Consider the following 14,555-nt stretch of genomic DNA (forward strand, 5'->3'; position numbering starts at 1 on the left):
GTAATTCTGTAGTGGATGAGGAAAATCACTTTTGCCATGACGATAATGGAGTCCGCTACGGTGACATTGATATCACACAGATCAAAGGGTACAATAGCTCTGGAAACAAGCACAAGCCCTGCCTCAGCATCGACGACGAGACCGAATCCGGCTTTTCGGGCTTGTGGATATCCGTCGAGTTTCACCGGCATTGTGCAAGAGACGCGAACGAAGCTGCGGACGATATCGGCAGCTGCTGGATGGTTGGCACCGTCAAGCTGAATGAAATCAGCTTTCCGAGGAACTGGGAGCTCCGCGGGAAGTGGGTCCGCAATGTTTGTGAAATCCCATAATCCAGTCTCATCATTGCGGATAGCTTCCCTAATATGTGGATGCCAATGGCGGTCTATGTGCACTATGCTTGTCCCTCTGGTATGCAAATCTCGAATATGCCTATATGACAGAACAACCCGCGCGCGATCTAAATCCTAATCAGCAAATAGAATTAAATATCACCATAGGACGAGTTAAAAAACTTACCTGGAATAGTTTTCACAACCTCAATAAACTCATCCAGATTTTTTGTGGGTCGTTTGTCCACCGTATCTACTATCCAACCAGAAAAGGTATTTTCAAGTTTAAACGAACCAGCAGCTTCACAGACATACACCCCCTTGCAGGCGATCGCATAAAGCCTGGCCTGTTGATAGGAGAGGTCGTGGAACGTGGCACCGGCAACGGTAACATAGCGAGCGGGAGTGATTTCATGAAGGTCTCCAACAGTACATGAAACTTCTAGATCCTCCCCCCCACGCTGCACAAGAAGGTGAACATCCTTACCCACACTCGAATCCAAAATCGCATCCAACTTTACAAATTGCGTAAGAAGTTCACCGTTGACTTTGATCAACACGTCGCCTTCCTGTAGCTTGCCGTCGCCAGGGCCTTCAGGGAGAACTATTTCCGCGACCAACATCCCGGTTTCTTTGGGAGCGCCTTTGCGGACTGCAGCTTCCCATTCCGGGGATAGGCCAAGACGACGACATTCATCAAAGGGTTTGATGATCCACTGAGTCTGTATTGTGCCACGCGTGACCGGCACTCCTTTTCGTATGCACTCCAGAGCTCTCAGTGGGCGATCGAGAGGTAAGAAGTAATCTGTAGCAGCGCCATCTGCCCGGCCACCGGCCTGTAGCGCAATCGCATGACCATCTATGTTCACGACAGGACTGCCAGAACTCCCACCACTGGCTGCAGCAGCGGCCTGGATGTAATTTGTGTTGAAATCGCTGTAGCCTTCTCCGTATTCGGGAGCATTGCGGTCCAGACGACTGATAACGCCAGAGAGAATGCTCAATTTCTCACCGGCGTCATTCCCTACGACTCTTATTTCGACACCAACTTTTGCCGCGTCTGGTGACAATTCCAATTCTGTGACAGGCATGTATTTAATAGCGGCAGGGTCGAATTTCAAAATGCCAAAATCGTGAACAGGATCTCGATAAACAGGTCGGACATCACACTACAATCGAAAGTAACCATATCAGTAACAATCTTCCCACCAGAGATTATGAAAATATTTAAAAAAAAAAAGCGAATGGAAAAAAAAGCCAAAAACAAACCTCCTCATGATTATCAAAAATACAATAACCCCAAAACGGCCCTGCGCAAACTACATGTCGATTTGTCAAAATATACCCTTTCTCCGCATCTACCACAAACCCCGTAGCCTGACTCGACATGGACAAATCCGTATCAAACGACGCAGTCTGGCAGAAATGGATAGAGACAACGCTCTTCACTACCGTCTCGATGGTAGCCTGCCATTCTGGCGAGTCTGTCTGCGCAGCAGCGGCAGGGGCAAGGGGAAGCATATGGGAGAGATCCTCGTCTTCGTTATCGAGGACATAAACTGCCTCTTCGCCCAGCGTTTGGTCATCTGGGGTTAATGGTTGCGGGGAGGCGGCGGTGTCCGAGCGGAGGTGTTTGGCGGAGCGGAGGGAGATAGGCCCGCTGCTGTGTTTGCGCTTGGAGCTCATTTCCATGATGGCGGGATGTGGAGGGAGGAGGGAGGAGGGAGGAGGGAGATTGAGGAAGGAAGAGAAAGGGAGGTCGGGATCGCGGTGCTATTGTTGGCGGGCTGTTTTCCTGTTTCTGTTTTCCAGCGTTGAATTCGGCGGTTGGTTCCTGGTGCTTTATTGTGCCTAGGTTAACGTGGTGGAGAACGGGAGAAAGTTTCCGCCGAGGAGATTAGATATAATGCACAGCAAGAAACGGGGAAGAGGTTGAAGAAATAAATAGGGAATGATGAATGGCGGCGAATTATAAAGGGAAAGGAAAACATGAGAGAGAATGATGCTGAGAAGAGATCGTCTAGCTGTATGCTAAATACAACAACACGAGGAGGAGGTTGAGGCTGCGGCTCAAGATCGAGGAAGTGGGCGTCGGGTTTAGCATGAATGACTAGCGGGAATAACCACGCGAACGATTCACCACAGATCCAAGTCAATCAATGGATGCAGGATGTCGGACGAGCTGTGCTGGGTCCAGGCGTACGGTATCTATGAAAGATAGAGACGACTGCAGGTTGCTGCCGTTGCATTGTTCGCTCCTCGTCTCCTTATTTCTCATTGTCCCCAAAAGTTAACGAGATGTTTTGGCCTGTTCTGACGGTACGTGTAACTGTGTTATGTTGTAATCTGTAGCTTTTAACTGGTGGTAAGCTGCCTGAAGCGTTGAAATGTGGCTGTATCGAAATATATTACAGTTCAAAGTCTCTGTGGTCTCAACAAAAGCGCAAAATATTGCACTATCAAGAATATTTGAGGGAACGGATAGCGGAGAAAGGTAGTATTCTAGTTAATCGATATTAATTACACACTGTCCGGGAGGGAGGACGGTTCCTCCTTGCCACCAAATTATTCCCAACCAGCATCCCATTCAGGAAACAGACGAGATATGAGAGGCAGGTACCGATACACTGAACAGCTCGCCATGGGTCCATAAGAATAACATAAATAGCCTTTGATATGGTCAGCCATATGTAGAGATATATACTTTCCGGAAGCCCCCATTTCCCACTGTCACAAGCAATAAAAACAATTGGCAACAACAGAGGGTCCATAGATAATCAAAACCGCACTTTAGAACCCATTAACCGCGTGCGTGTTCGGCTCTATGCCTCCAGCAATAGCCTTCAAGCACATAACACCCCACCCTCCTCGTTGGATTCGCATATATCCGTATTTTAGGTCGTTTAAGTGAGGCGTGCGTTCTTCACATATAAATACACATATTTCCCTTGACACACTCCTCCTTTACTTCTCCTTGCTCGGGGCTGAGACAATCAAGGGCTTGGGACAATCAAGAAGTTTATTGCCCGCGCGCATGAATTACTCCTCTTAGGCCCAAACATTTGGGGACCTAGTACGGGCGTCGTCCGTGGTGCGGATGACAGTTTCCCATGCTTCCTGAAAACTAATCAAGTAGCAATGGATGGACATTGGTTCTTCGAGGGCCTCGAACAGTTTTCAGATTAATCCCGAGGGAAAATGGATGAGAAAAGTAGGTAAATCATATCCTTACATTCTTTGAGTGTCTGCTCAACCCATCGTTTCCGCCGGTGAGTTACGAACTGGAGTGCCATTCCCTTGTGGCGACATAAAATTTCCTGTTAGGTTTCGTTGCTGGTGATGTTGCTGTTGCTGAGGCGTAGACGGCGGCACGCCACCTGATTTTGACGCCCCAGGAAATAGTTCACTCAGTTTGGTATATAAATCCGTAACACCGGGGAGACTTGGAGGTGGAGTCATAATTGCGGGAGCCTGTGGAGCGGCGGCTCCTGATTTCTTCGCGCGATCCGCAACAGTAGCAAGGTACGCCAAGTTCGCCTGGAGGCGTCGCATGCAGTCGATATATTCAATGCTGGGTTTGTTGGTGGGACCAGAGGGAGGTTTAGGTCCATCTGCGCTGCTGCCAGGGTTCTGCGATTGTGAACCCGAAATGTCGGTAGGAGAAGTTGGTGAGATTGTACTGCTCTCTTTAACGGATGACGATTGCTGTGCAGCGGGCTGGGCGGGTGTTACGCCCGCCTTGCCTGAGGCTTGAAGGTTCACCACTTCCTGTAGCAGCGCTGAATTGATATCGAGAAGAACGGCCACACGGGCCTTTTCACGAGCAGCCTGCTGCGGAGAGAGCGCGGAAACTGGGGAGTGTGTTTGTTGTTGTAGTTGTTGGTGCTGCTGCTGCGCCTGCGCCTGGTGGTTTGAGGTCTGAGACGGACGGGGAGGAGTGGAAAACACAGGGTTTGATGAGGTAACAGTAGCCATTGCTTGTGGTTGGCTTTGCGACAGAGAAACTACACTCTGGGGGGACGGCGATTGAGGAATGGGGGATTGCGCCACGGTAGCTGGGATTGATTGCATATATTGAGGATTCGAGAAATTTGATGGGTGAGGCACTGTAAACCGTGGCAGAGAAGACGCCAATGTATCAGCGAGGTGACAACAACATAACAAACCTCCATAGAGGGCAAGGTTTTGTGCGCGTCGAGAAGAGCGTTTTGTCGGAGCGGAGTCGGAATGTAAAAGTAGCAAGGGGGGAAACGGGGGTGGGACATTGAGCATGACAACGGAGCGACTGATCGGCCAATGGGATAAGAACAGTAAGAGAAAACAGGGATGGAGGAAATTTAGGGCACATAATTTAAGGAGCTAAAGAAATAAGATCAAGTAAAAAACTGACGACAAGAGCGGAAAGACGGACGACCTACTGGGACTAAGACCAGACGAATGATGGGGAATGCCAGGAGACATCATCATGCTTGATGCACCAGCATGCAGTGGAACGGGGCCGTAGCCACCACCATGCTGTACAGGCTGATGGTGGATCTGTGGCGCTCTTGATTGGGGAGGATACTGATTCGGACTTGCATAGTAGGGTAGACCCTGAGCACGCGCTTGAGCCTGTGCTTGAGCATGAGCCTGCGCCTGAGCGTGGACATGAGCCTGCGCTTGCGCTTGAGCTTGAATATGAGCCGGGGAGGGATGCTGCATCGGATAGCCTGCGGGAGAGATCACAGCCATCGGATGCTGTTGGAGGGTCGGATAGGAGGAATGAGGTTGATTATTCATTCTTAACTGTACATATATCTATCTTTTCGGTTGGGAAAATATTATAGCGGGGATAATCATGCGCAATAATAATAATCGAAATATTCACGGTGGTAATAATGCTAGGCAGCCACGGATCAAAACCGCTTCCAAAAGGAGTGGCCCAAGAATGATAAGCAGAAGGAACTTGCTAAATAACGAAGCCACCGAGCAAATGGGAAGCGTAAGGGTGGCCGTGCAAGGCGTCTGTTTATCTGGCCACTATCTGGCAAATGGACTCATCGAAAGGCCCGGTTGGCCTACGCTGAGTATTTGCGTGCTGTTCTTGTGACTCGCGTTTGGCCTTCCAGCGCCAGTTAACTTAGGCGACGGGAACGGGATATTACGTGCGCGGCGGAGAGATAGCGCCAGCCGCAGATCCAACGATGACGCTGACGGTGGGGAACCAGGTGCAATGTCGAGAGCGCGTTTTGTGGGCGGGTTGAGATGCTGCTCGGGCGTTGAGGGCGACAAGTCTGAGGTTGCGTTGCAATCGCGTTGTGTTGCGGCTCTCCGAAGCGATGCGGTGAGGAAATCTCTGCTGGGATTTCCCCCTGCGTCATATTACCGTCCCGTGACCAATTTCGTGGCTGCCGAGGTCCCATTGGCTGAAATGGCTTATTCATCGTGCTACGGATGGCTATTCTGGGACTAGTCGTATTGCGTGGCTGTCACGCGCTTACAATACTCAACTTGCGATGTATCTGCACCCAACCTCGAGCATCAGCTTAAACACCAAATCTTCCCCAGCAGCACATCGTCGGTTTGTCAAATTACAATGCATGACTTGAATGGTCTGGCGCCCTCATTTGTCCGCTCGGATAGTTATTATGGCGCTGTTCCCTGTGGGTGGCACTAGAATATCCTTTCCCGCTAACGCCGCCGTTACACTACTGCGACCCAAGTGGATATTATGAACTTGTGAATTGAGGAGATCCCTTGATCCTGGACCTGGCTGGCTTCAGAACAGGGGGGCAGTTAGAGAAGGAATCTTGTGTCTGCTCAGCTATTTGTTTCATCATTCGAGTCGAAAAACAAGAATAAGAACTGGAAAGCAGCCCGTCCTTGAACTGTACTTTGCAATAACTATAACAGCTTGTGGCGGAAATTTGATGTGCCAAGTACAGAATCCTTCTGGTGCACCAGGATTTTGGCCTTGGAGGTCGATCCTGGGCTCTTCGGATTGTATCTCCTCAAGAGGCAACTGAATGACGGATCCCTCATCATCAATCCTATGAAAACAAAACGGCTTTATGAAATCCCTATTGCCTGTAGCTTTTATCCCTTTACACCCTCGGCTGCTGCTCATGCAGCTAATATACCGGGGCATCTAAGGAATATCACCATTTCAAGTGACCAGCACGAACACTTAATATTTTGTGAACAAATCCAGCCTTCCCCTGGTTCTCCCGCTAGGATTGCAAAGCCTAATAATGAATGCATCATAGCTCAAGGCTCATAAACCAATTGGTGAGGGTCGACATGGATAAAGCTTTTCCTGTTATACCACATTATTCTGCATCTATGTACTGTATTTTGTACAATACATACACCGTGGTTGCTCTAAAATGGCTACAATCTGTTCGTTTCCTTCAGATAGGACATCCAAAGTAGTGGCATATGGGCCTACCATTTTGCCCATAGAAGAAGCGAGCAGAGCCAATTCTTAGCTTCTTATCTTCCTGACCCATGGTAAGCTTTATTTTACTTGCTCCCCATCGTCAGTCTGATATAAGAAGTCCACCACTGTAACCTAACTATTGCCAAATATGGGGTATTTTTGAAAGCCACATATCTTGAAATGGATCTTCTCCCGCAACCATCAGTTGCCAAGTGATTAGGAATCAGACACTCATATCAAGGATCACAGTACATCCGTACGTTCCTGCATCTTAAATCATTCATCCTTGTCGCCAGATTTCCCGAGAGATGCGAGTTCTCTCTTCCATTTCGTTGTCGGGGCCAATCCGGAGTCAAGAAGATGGGGTTGAGAAAAAAACAACCAAAGGAGGCCACAACCAAATGTAGGGAAACACATGACCCGGTATTATTTAGTCTGATTCCGTCTCCAAGCGGAGTACACAAAACGAGGGCCGCACGGAATCTCCAAATATGCCAAAATCAAGCCCCCTTCCTCGCCTTCATCTCCTCAATCCACTGTTTTGACTTGCCCGTCGGCACAATATTGATCTTAACCAGCCCGTCCACAACCTCCACCTTCCCGCCCGCCAATATCTTCAACAACGGCATTTTCTTCCCAACTTTAATAAGCCCCCCAGCCACTGTCTCCATAAAGCATTCCACAGACTCAAGCTTGTACTCCTGCCGTGAATCCCACGGCAAGGGGAATATATACCTTAGCTGGTCGCTAATCGTCTCTGTTTCAGCAAACGCTTTGACGAAATCCGACTGTGCTTCCATGGGGTATAGGAAGACGGTGGGGAAGAAGAGGGTGCTTTTGGGTGAGAGCGGGTCAGGGGACAGGTGTATAACGGCATCTTCAAGTTCGGGTGGCTGGTCGGAGTTCCGGACTCTGATTTCACGAGCCCGCAGCGCGGAGTTAAGGAGCAGTTTCTCCTTGCGGGCGCGTTCCTCTTCGGCACGTCGCTTGGCGGCGATTTCCTCGAGGGCGGATTTGCGCGCGGATATTTTGGCGGACATGGTTTGCAATGGTTTGTTGGGCGGGTCTAAGGCTAGCCCCCTTGCGCATGTATCTTCTGCTTGGGGGATTTTGTCGAGTGCGAAGAGGGCACAGGTGGATCGGTAGTAGGCCTTGACATTTTTTGGGTTGAGTTTCAGCGCCGAAGCGCAGTCCAGAGTGGTTGACCTGTAGTTTTCTAGTTTGTAAATCAGCCAGCGGGACACAACACTTTTTTTTTTTTTTTTTTTTTTTTTTGGCACAGGCAAATGAGGCGGAAGCTTCTTACTCAATTCCAGATTACACAATGCGCGATTCGTATAGCAAGCTTCCGCGATTTCGCGTTCCTTTATACGATCCCCTTCAGGGTCCGAGCTCTCCTCCCATTTATTATCGCCTGTAAGCACCGCAATAGCCTTGGTGTAGAATTCTTTCCCATCCGCCCATTTCTTCTGCCTCGTGACCTCGTTTCCCGATTCCCGAAATCCCTGAGCCACTTCCGCTCGTGTCCCTTCATATTGCAAAGCCCGCATGGCTTCAAGACCAATATTTTCCTCATCTGCGAAGAAGGGAGTAGATTAATATTTTGTGAAATCAATCACATCGCGAAAAGGAAGGCAACTCGCTGGTCGAATCCGCACCACATACCTCCATCCGTTGCTTTCGAAAGATCAGTCATGAACAGCGGGGTCTTGTTCATCATGTCAAATATTTCTTCTGCTGTATGCGACTTGACCGAGGCCATGCCAGGCGGCATGGGAGGGGCGGTTGGGTCCTGTACGGAGGCATTTTCCTTGATGCCGAAGGGTGTTTCGTTGAGGATAGCCTGCGCGCCCAGTGTAGGTCCCGGAGCGTGGGGTTTATTGAGATCGAGGGATTCTTCGAAATCATCAGGGAGTTCTTCTATGCGGACCATGGCGGCCAGTCTGTTGGCAATGGGCGAGGAGATTGTGTTCTTGCGCCCCGCCTCGATGTAATGAGGATTTTTTTTGCTTCTGATGATGATGTAATTTTATCAATCGGAAGTTTTAAGTTAACCAACTAACTAACCTTAATGTGATCACCCAACGACCACTGCCCATCATCACTTCCCATACAAATTGTCAAAACTATCAACCCCATATATCAATCATTTTTAATTATATTTAATCTTTTATTGGTAATTTATAATCTGCTATCAAATTTAACTATTATAAAAAATCGAGAATATAAAAAAGTACATTAATCATTGTATATGACATGGAAAAGTTCTAAATATTTCTTCATATAAAGTTATGTGAGATATATTTGAATTCCTAGCTGTATTTTTCACCTTTCTATGTATGATAAGATGGCTTGAGAGCAGTGAAAATGACACACTGCAGCACAGAAGCTCTTCTATTTTATATTGTTTTCATTTGGATTTCTGTTTTGTGAGTTTTGATATAATCATTCCATGAGCCAGGGAGAACAAGCAAACTGGAGCTGCAGTGCAATTTGTTTGAATAACATGATATTTTGTGGTTATTCTGACTCAACCCTCTTCTGAAATGCTGGTTGTTGAAAATGAATCCATTCTGCTCCTCTTGTAGAGAAGCAGATTCTCCCGTTTTCTAGAAAAGAGTGGATTGGACTTGATTGACCATGTCTTTGGGTATTTCTGCAAAGAAGCAAGGCCTAGCTGAAAATGAGATGATTGGAAAAGGCTTTATATCATAGATGCAATTCCAGTAGAAATCTAATGGATGATAAAAACAACCGTTGATTATTTTGGCTCGCGTGCTTCGACATGATGAGGGTGTACTTATCCAAAAATTCTCCCTCAATTCGCGTATATAAAAGGGGGGATTCCCGTCAAGCGCCCCTTCAGCCGTAACCGGCAATCCTGCAATAGGCGCGGGCTATCCCCCAACAATCCGGAGAAAAGCATATTTATTAAGAGAGAATCATAATAAAGAATGAAGGAATATTTATATAATTCTTCAATTATTGTATAATAAGGTGCCCAGGTGGCAGGATCACGGCGGAAACAAGGAGCCTACGATTTACAGTCTTGGGAATGCAAACATGAAGGCATGGAGCATGGTAACCAAGTTACTAGCACTATATTTGCCAAAATTGCGAATTCCATGATTGGAGTGACATGGTCACATTAGCATCTTCCTTCCCTCTAAAAAGCGCATGTAATAGCGGGATCCCCCGCAACGATTAAGCCCTCGCTCATTTCTCTATGGGAAAACACCAAACATAAACTGGTCTATGGAACACCAGCATCGCTCTCAGCTCAAGTATTCAGTAAGAGATCTATCTATTTATATCCATCAAAACACGAAGCCCCGGCCAAGAAGAATAAGAGCTTGAGGGAGGGGGGAAATGAAAAAAAAACATCATGAGCCCGCCTCATATTTCATATGCCAATTTCCTTTGCCATATCCAATATCCCTTCGACCAGCAGCATATTATCCTTCTGCTGAGTAGGGAGATGATGGCCCATATCCAACTTCCGCACCGTCGTCTTCACCTGGTTGAAATGAGTTGTCGCCAACAACTCTCCCGGGGCTATCCAAGGATCATTGAGGCCCAGGATATGTAGAGTGGGAATATCAATCTGAGGCAGTGTGATTTTATCGCCTCTTCCATCCGTACTATCATGATCGAGGAGGTCGTGCAATTTTGTTATGGGCGGCGACGTCGCACATATGAAGACTCCGAATTTGAACGATTGCCCCTCACCACCACCACCACCACCACCACTCAGGCCAGTGGGAGCCGGAGCAAGGTGACAGTCTGCGAATCCGTTCCCGCTCGCATTCCCGCCATTCCCCCGCTGCTGTGCCAGGAGCCGTTCCTGCTGCTCCAGTAACAACCCGGCAGCCAACCGGCCCCCCATCGAGAAGCCAATAACGCCCACAAAGCCCCTCCCATCCCTCTCGATCTGCTCGCGAACTGTCTTCTCCAACAACTCCACCGTGCGCGCGGGCATCAGCTGCGTGCGGCCGCGGAGGATACTCCTCTGCAGCGCCGACATTTCCTTAGTTTCTTCGTCCTTTGTAGCTAGCGAGCGACACGATACAGGCAGCGTAGAGAGATCCACCCAGGTGAAGTAGGGCCCTGCATCGGCGAAGACTGGCAGCACGCCCGGGTCGGGGTCTGTTTGGAAGGGCGCATCGATGAAGACGAAGGAGAAGCGGTGTTGCAGCTCGCGGCGGAGACGGATGGTTTGGATTTTGAAGATGGCGGCGGATGTGCCAGAGCCGTGGAGGCAGAGGATGCTGGGGAGGGGATCAGTGGTCATTTGAGGAGTGGGGGCGAGGCCTGTAGTGCTGCTGCTGCTGCTTCCCCCGGGTATTAACGAGAGTGAAATTTGGCTGCAATGAAGGATCGATGTATTAAATACATACACAGTAGTAATAGGTGGTTCGGGTTGCGCGTATACAATGGTTACCGACCACTCACTATTTGTTCCTGATAATAAAAGCCATCAATCAAGCAGAATTTGGTGCCAATCCATCCTTGAAAAAACTGCCCTTCAACTTGTAGAGTGAGATGACCATCTCCAACATGCCTAATGTTGCAACTTGAAGCTACCTGTTGTTTGTTACATTCATGAGAATGGTACAAATTATCTTATTGTTGAAAACTGGATTAAAAGATTCTGCCTAATGAATTCTGTGATGGTGAGTATTGTCAGGGTATGATTTCTAAGGCTCTGATATTATTTATCTATCTACGAATAAAAATTAAACAGTAGATTCATTATGCCCTCAAGATAGATCTCTCCGACAAACTCTTGTGGGCTCCACCTGAGTTAAAGGTCAACAAGTTCATCAAAGGTCAGATGTTCGTCCAAGCGCTTTTCTTCAACTTGCTGCATCTTCATCCGAACAAACCCATCCAGCCCATCCAGCTCGTCCTGAGAGAGAAGAGAGAGTCTGTCATCTAGAGAATTCAGACGACCAAAGTGCTTCTCATCAAGGAATGTCCAATAAATATCATCAAACATGAAGCTCCTTCGTGTAGCAAGACAAAACCAAAAGAGCCCACAGTCCAGAGAGCGTGCCATCCGATCTGATAGGCGCTGTGAATCCGTCAAGGTCCCATTCCGCACCTGCCTGTCCTCACAAGCCCGAAGGATCTTGAGGAAAAATTGGAGCCTTGGTGTGTACCTGGCCAAAAAGTCATTCAGATCTGACCCCCAGGCTTCTGGCCTTTCAAACAGGAGCCACCACGGCGCAGTGCAGGTAAATTCAGTGGGTGCAACATAAGTAAATTCCCAGTCAATAACGCCAGTGATGGTAAGATCAGACTCAGAGACAAGTACATTTGATGGACAAAAGTCATCACACCATAGGTGGAAGGGACCCGGTTCCCATTGAATATCCCGTGCTATTTTTCGGAAAAGACAGCGCGCTATATACTTTTTCCGAGCATCATGTTCGTTTTCCACGGCATCATTGCGCTGATATTGTACATGGAGGAGCTGCTGGGTAGCAAGTTCCTCAAAGTATTCAGCAGCCGTTGGAAAAATCTTCCTTGTAAATATAGCTGGGGGAAGGTTTCCAACACGCACAAGTTCGTTCATGCTGAGAGTCATTGGCCTCTTGGTCACTTGCCATTTCCCCGATTCGAATTCCAGAGCCCCAATGCTTGGGAAGGTGGGTTTCGAGAGCTCTAGCATGACTTCGGCCATTCCCTGGTACGCTCTTTCCAGGTCACTTAAGCCCACAGAAGGGCACTTAAGCTGTTTGGACAGCAAAGTGCCCTCAATAAATGTTGTGACAACATAAGGGCCGCATCCCCAGCGACCTGCACCAAGAACGATAGGAACAGGAACCCGCGTTCGTCTTGAGAGAAAATTCATCACTGAAACCTCATCCCGAGTCTTTTCTGTGCGAAACCGGCTTCGACCTAGAATAGGAAATCGAACAACCACGCGGAACTCATCTTCAAATGTAACAGTACAGCATATGTTAAAAGCACCAGTGGTGAAACTTGAAGCTTTGATGGCTTGATGGCCAGGGCGGTGTTGACCCGCAAGTGTCAGTGGTACGGCGGGTGACAGGAGTTGGAGCCAACTTGCAAACAACTTCTGGGACGACTCCTCAGCCAGATGGTCCCAGTTCATGATCAGTCGCGCTGTAAGAGTCGATGGCAGTTTTGAGAGGAAAGAAAAAGTTTTGGAAAAACTAGTCCAAGACGAAAACCAAGTTGGGGCCGCAGAATTGGTGAGAGAAGCATTCTGAATGCGCGAGAAAGAGAGACGTTGGCTTTCCCAGCAAGTCCCATCGCCAATCATCACAATTGCCAAGCAATCAGGCGGATATTATGGGTCATGTATATTGATATAATGATGAAATGGCTGATAGGGGCAAAATTCTCTAGACTGAGGCTATATCTTAGCATAATCCGAACTTACATGGACTTCTATAATCTTCTATACGCCGGTCATCCACTATTATTTACTGAGGTGAGATTTCCTTTGTGTTATGTCTTGTTTAATGACAATGGGATTTCCCTCGGTGCTCAAATAAGACCATAAAAATGGCCCTATTTTCCTGCTCTGTTCATCAGCGCAAGAAGCAATCCGGAGATACAAGAGTTGATACCCATGTTCAATGCAGAAACAGCCCCTACTTAGAATAGAAGTTGAACTAGAATTCATCAATATATACGTTCCTGCTTAAATCTACCACTCGATTTTCTTTTATTGTTCCAATTTTTCGACCCAGCACGCATGCAAAGATGCATTGCAAGTTCCTGATGCTCCTGTAGAAGGGATGCGAATCTGTCAAATTTCTGCAGCTTCTCCAGCCTCTGTACTGCCAACCACAGAATCCGGTCACCGAGAGGATCATCGGAGATCCTACAGCCCATCTCTGTCTCCGCGATTTCCAGTAGATCACATACAACCGTATTAGAGTAGCGAGAGCCCATTCCATCCAAGCTCTTGTAGATTACCTCCGCTGCTGCATCCTGCATTCGAGGACAGAAAAGTCTCTCACCGAGTATATATACTCGCACATAGAGAGGAATGATGGTTTCATGCAATTGAGATGTCTCTGACCCGTTCTCCCAGCCATCTCGATAGAGCCACTCAATAAAGAAACCGAAGGCAGCGGGATGAACATCCTCAAGTTCCACTTTCTGCTCTTGGCCTTCAGTAAAACGATCCCGTTGCAAAGCAGTTTTGAAATAGGTGGAGGCCTTAACTAAAAGGCGTGAGTGTAAGTGGAAGGTTCGAGCTGAGTCAGAGGGGCCGACGATGACAGTAACAATTGGCGATGATAGATATCTACACGAGTGACAATGAGCTTCAATTGTTTGATGCCAGAACGTGTAGAATGTAGTTCTCACTCGGAAAACTTTTCCTCATCAGGATCATCAGGGTCTGGGAAACCAATCGACGCCAAAGTATCCTCCGGGTCGGGGGGCCCCATTTTGTCATGGTAGCTGTAACGAATATGTGGGCAGCTGAGGCATATATTGTTAGGTCACTGGGGCAAAAGAGCTCTCTCACACCAGCGCCATGCTGGTAGTAGAGGGGACGAACTAATCCAAACCCCCCAACATATATGTGCAACAAAATACTAACTTGCTGAGACACTAAATCACATGATATCAAACTCTATCCATGGATATACAACTTGCTTGACTTCACCATCAGGCTACTGTAAGCGGCGGGCCGAAGATCTCGCTGCTTATCTCAGGAGGGTCCTTAGACCAAGCTATAGAGGGTGATACGGTGTTATATCTGAATGGATTTAGATAGAACGACCAGATATCGAGGCCGTAGAACGTAGGGGTCAGAT

The 14,555-nt window shown here is 47.9% G+C and overlaps 6 protein-coding genes across 6 annotated transcripts in view; all 6 read right to left on the reverse strand.

The window, feature by feature from the left end:
• HCBG_08015 (PDZ domain-containing protein c) overlaps nucleotides 1-2,116 on the reverse strand; it is a gene marked incomplete at both ends in the record, with an annotated part of 3,784 nt that extends 1,668 nt beyond the window's left edge. The window contains 3 exons of the mRNA XM_045435064.1: nucleotides 30-460; nucleotides 520-1,501; nucleotides 1,602-2,116. Coding sequence (XP_045284370.1) covers nucleotides 30-460; nucleotides 520-1,501; nucleotides 1,602-2,024 — 1,836 coding nt within the window. The remainder of the gene's footprint in view (nucleotides 1-29; nucleotides 461-519; nucleotides 1,502-1,601) is intronic.
• Nucleotides 2,117-3,581: 1,465 nt separating this feature from the next.
• Nucleotides 3,582-5,558, reverse strand: HCBG_08016 (uncharacterized protein; the record flags this gene model as incomplete). The annotated part of the gene is made up of 2 exons (XM_045435065.1): nucleotides 3,582-4,438; nucleotides 4,751-5,558. The coding sequence occupies 2 exons, from the start codon at nucleotides 5,061-5,063 to the stop codon at nucleotides 3,582-3,584; spliced, it is 1,170 nt and encodes a 389-aa protein (XP_045284371.1).
• Nucleotides 5,559-6,626: 1,068 nt separating this feature from the next.
• On the reverse strand, nucleotides 6,627-8,740 carry HCBG_08017 (TPR repeat protein; the record flags this gene model as incomplete). Its single annotated transcript, XM_045435066.1, has 3 exons — nucleotides 6,627-7,966; nucleotides 8,057-8,326; nucleotides 8,416-8,740. The coding sequence occupies 3 exons, from the start codon at nucleotides 8,681-8,683 to the stop codon at nucleotides 7,251-7,253; spliced, it is 1,254 nt and encodes a 417-aa protein (XP_045284372.1).
• A 1,413-nt stretch (nucleotides 8,741-10,153) lies between these two features.
• HCBG_08018 (uncharacterized protein) lies at nucleotides 10,154-11,041 on the reverse strand (the record flags this gene model as incomplete). Its single annotated transcript, XM_045435067.1, has 1 exon — nucleotides 10,154-11,041. One exon carries the CDS (start codon nucleotides 11,039-11,041, stop codon nucleotides 10,154-10,156), a length of 888 nt encoding a protein of 295 aa, XP_045284373.1.
• Nucleotides 11,042-11,554: 513 nt separating this feature from the next.
• On the reverse strand, nucleotides 11,555-12,871 carry HCBG_08019 (phosphotransferase enzyme family protein; the record flags this gene model as incomplete). The annotated part of the gene is made up of 1 exon (XM_045435068.1): nucleotides 11,555-12,871. The coding sequence occupies one exon, from the start codon at nucleotides 12,869-12,871 to the stop codon at nucleotides 11,555-11,557; it is 1,317 nt and encodes a 438-aa protein (XP_045284374.1).
• A 536-nt stretch (nucleotides 12,872-13,407) lies between these two features.
• HCBG_08020 (uncharacterized protein) lies at nucleotides 13,408-14,183 on the reverse strand (the record flags this gene model as incomplete). The annotated part of the gene is made up of 2 exons (XM_045435069.1): nucleotides 13,408-14,038; nucleotides 14,101-14,183. 2 exons carry the CDS (start codon nucleotides 14,181-14,183, stop codon nucleotides 13,408-13,410), a joined length of 714 nt encoding a protein of 237 aa, XP_045284375.1.
• Nucleotides 14,184-14,555: the final 372 nt, after the last annotated feature.

This window comes from Histoplasma capsulatum (genome assembly GCF_000150115.1).
Source record: "Histoplasma capsulatum G186AR genomic scaffold supercont2.13, whole genome shotgun sequence".
In the NCBI taxonomy this organism is placed as follows: Eukaryota; Fungi; Ascomycota; class Eurotiomycetes; order Onygenales; family Ajellomycetaceae; genus Histoplasma; species Histoplasma capsulatum.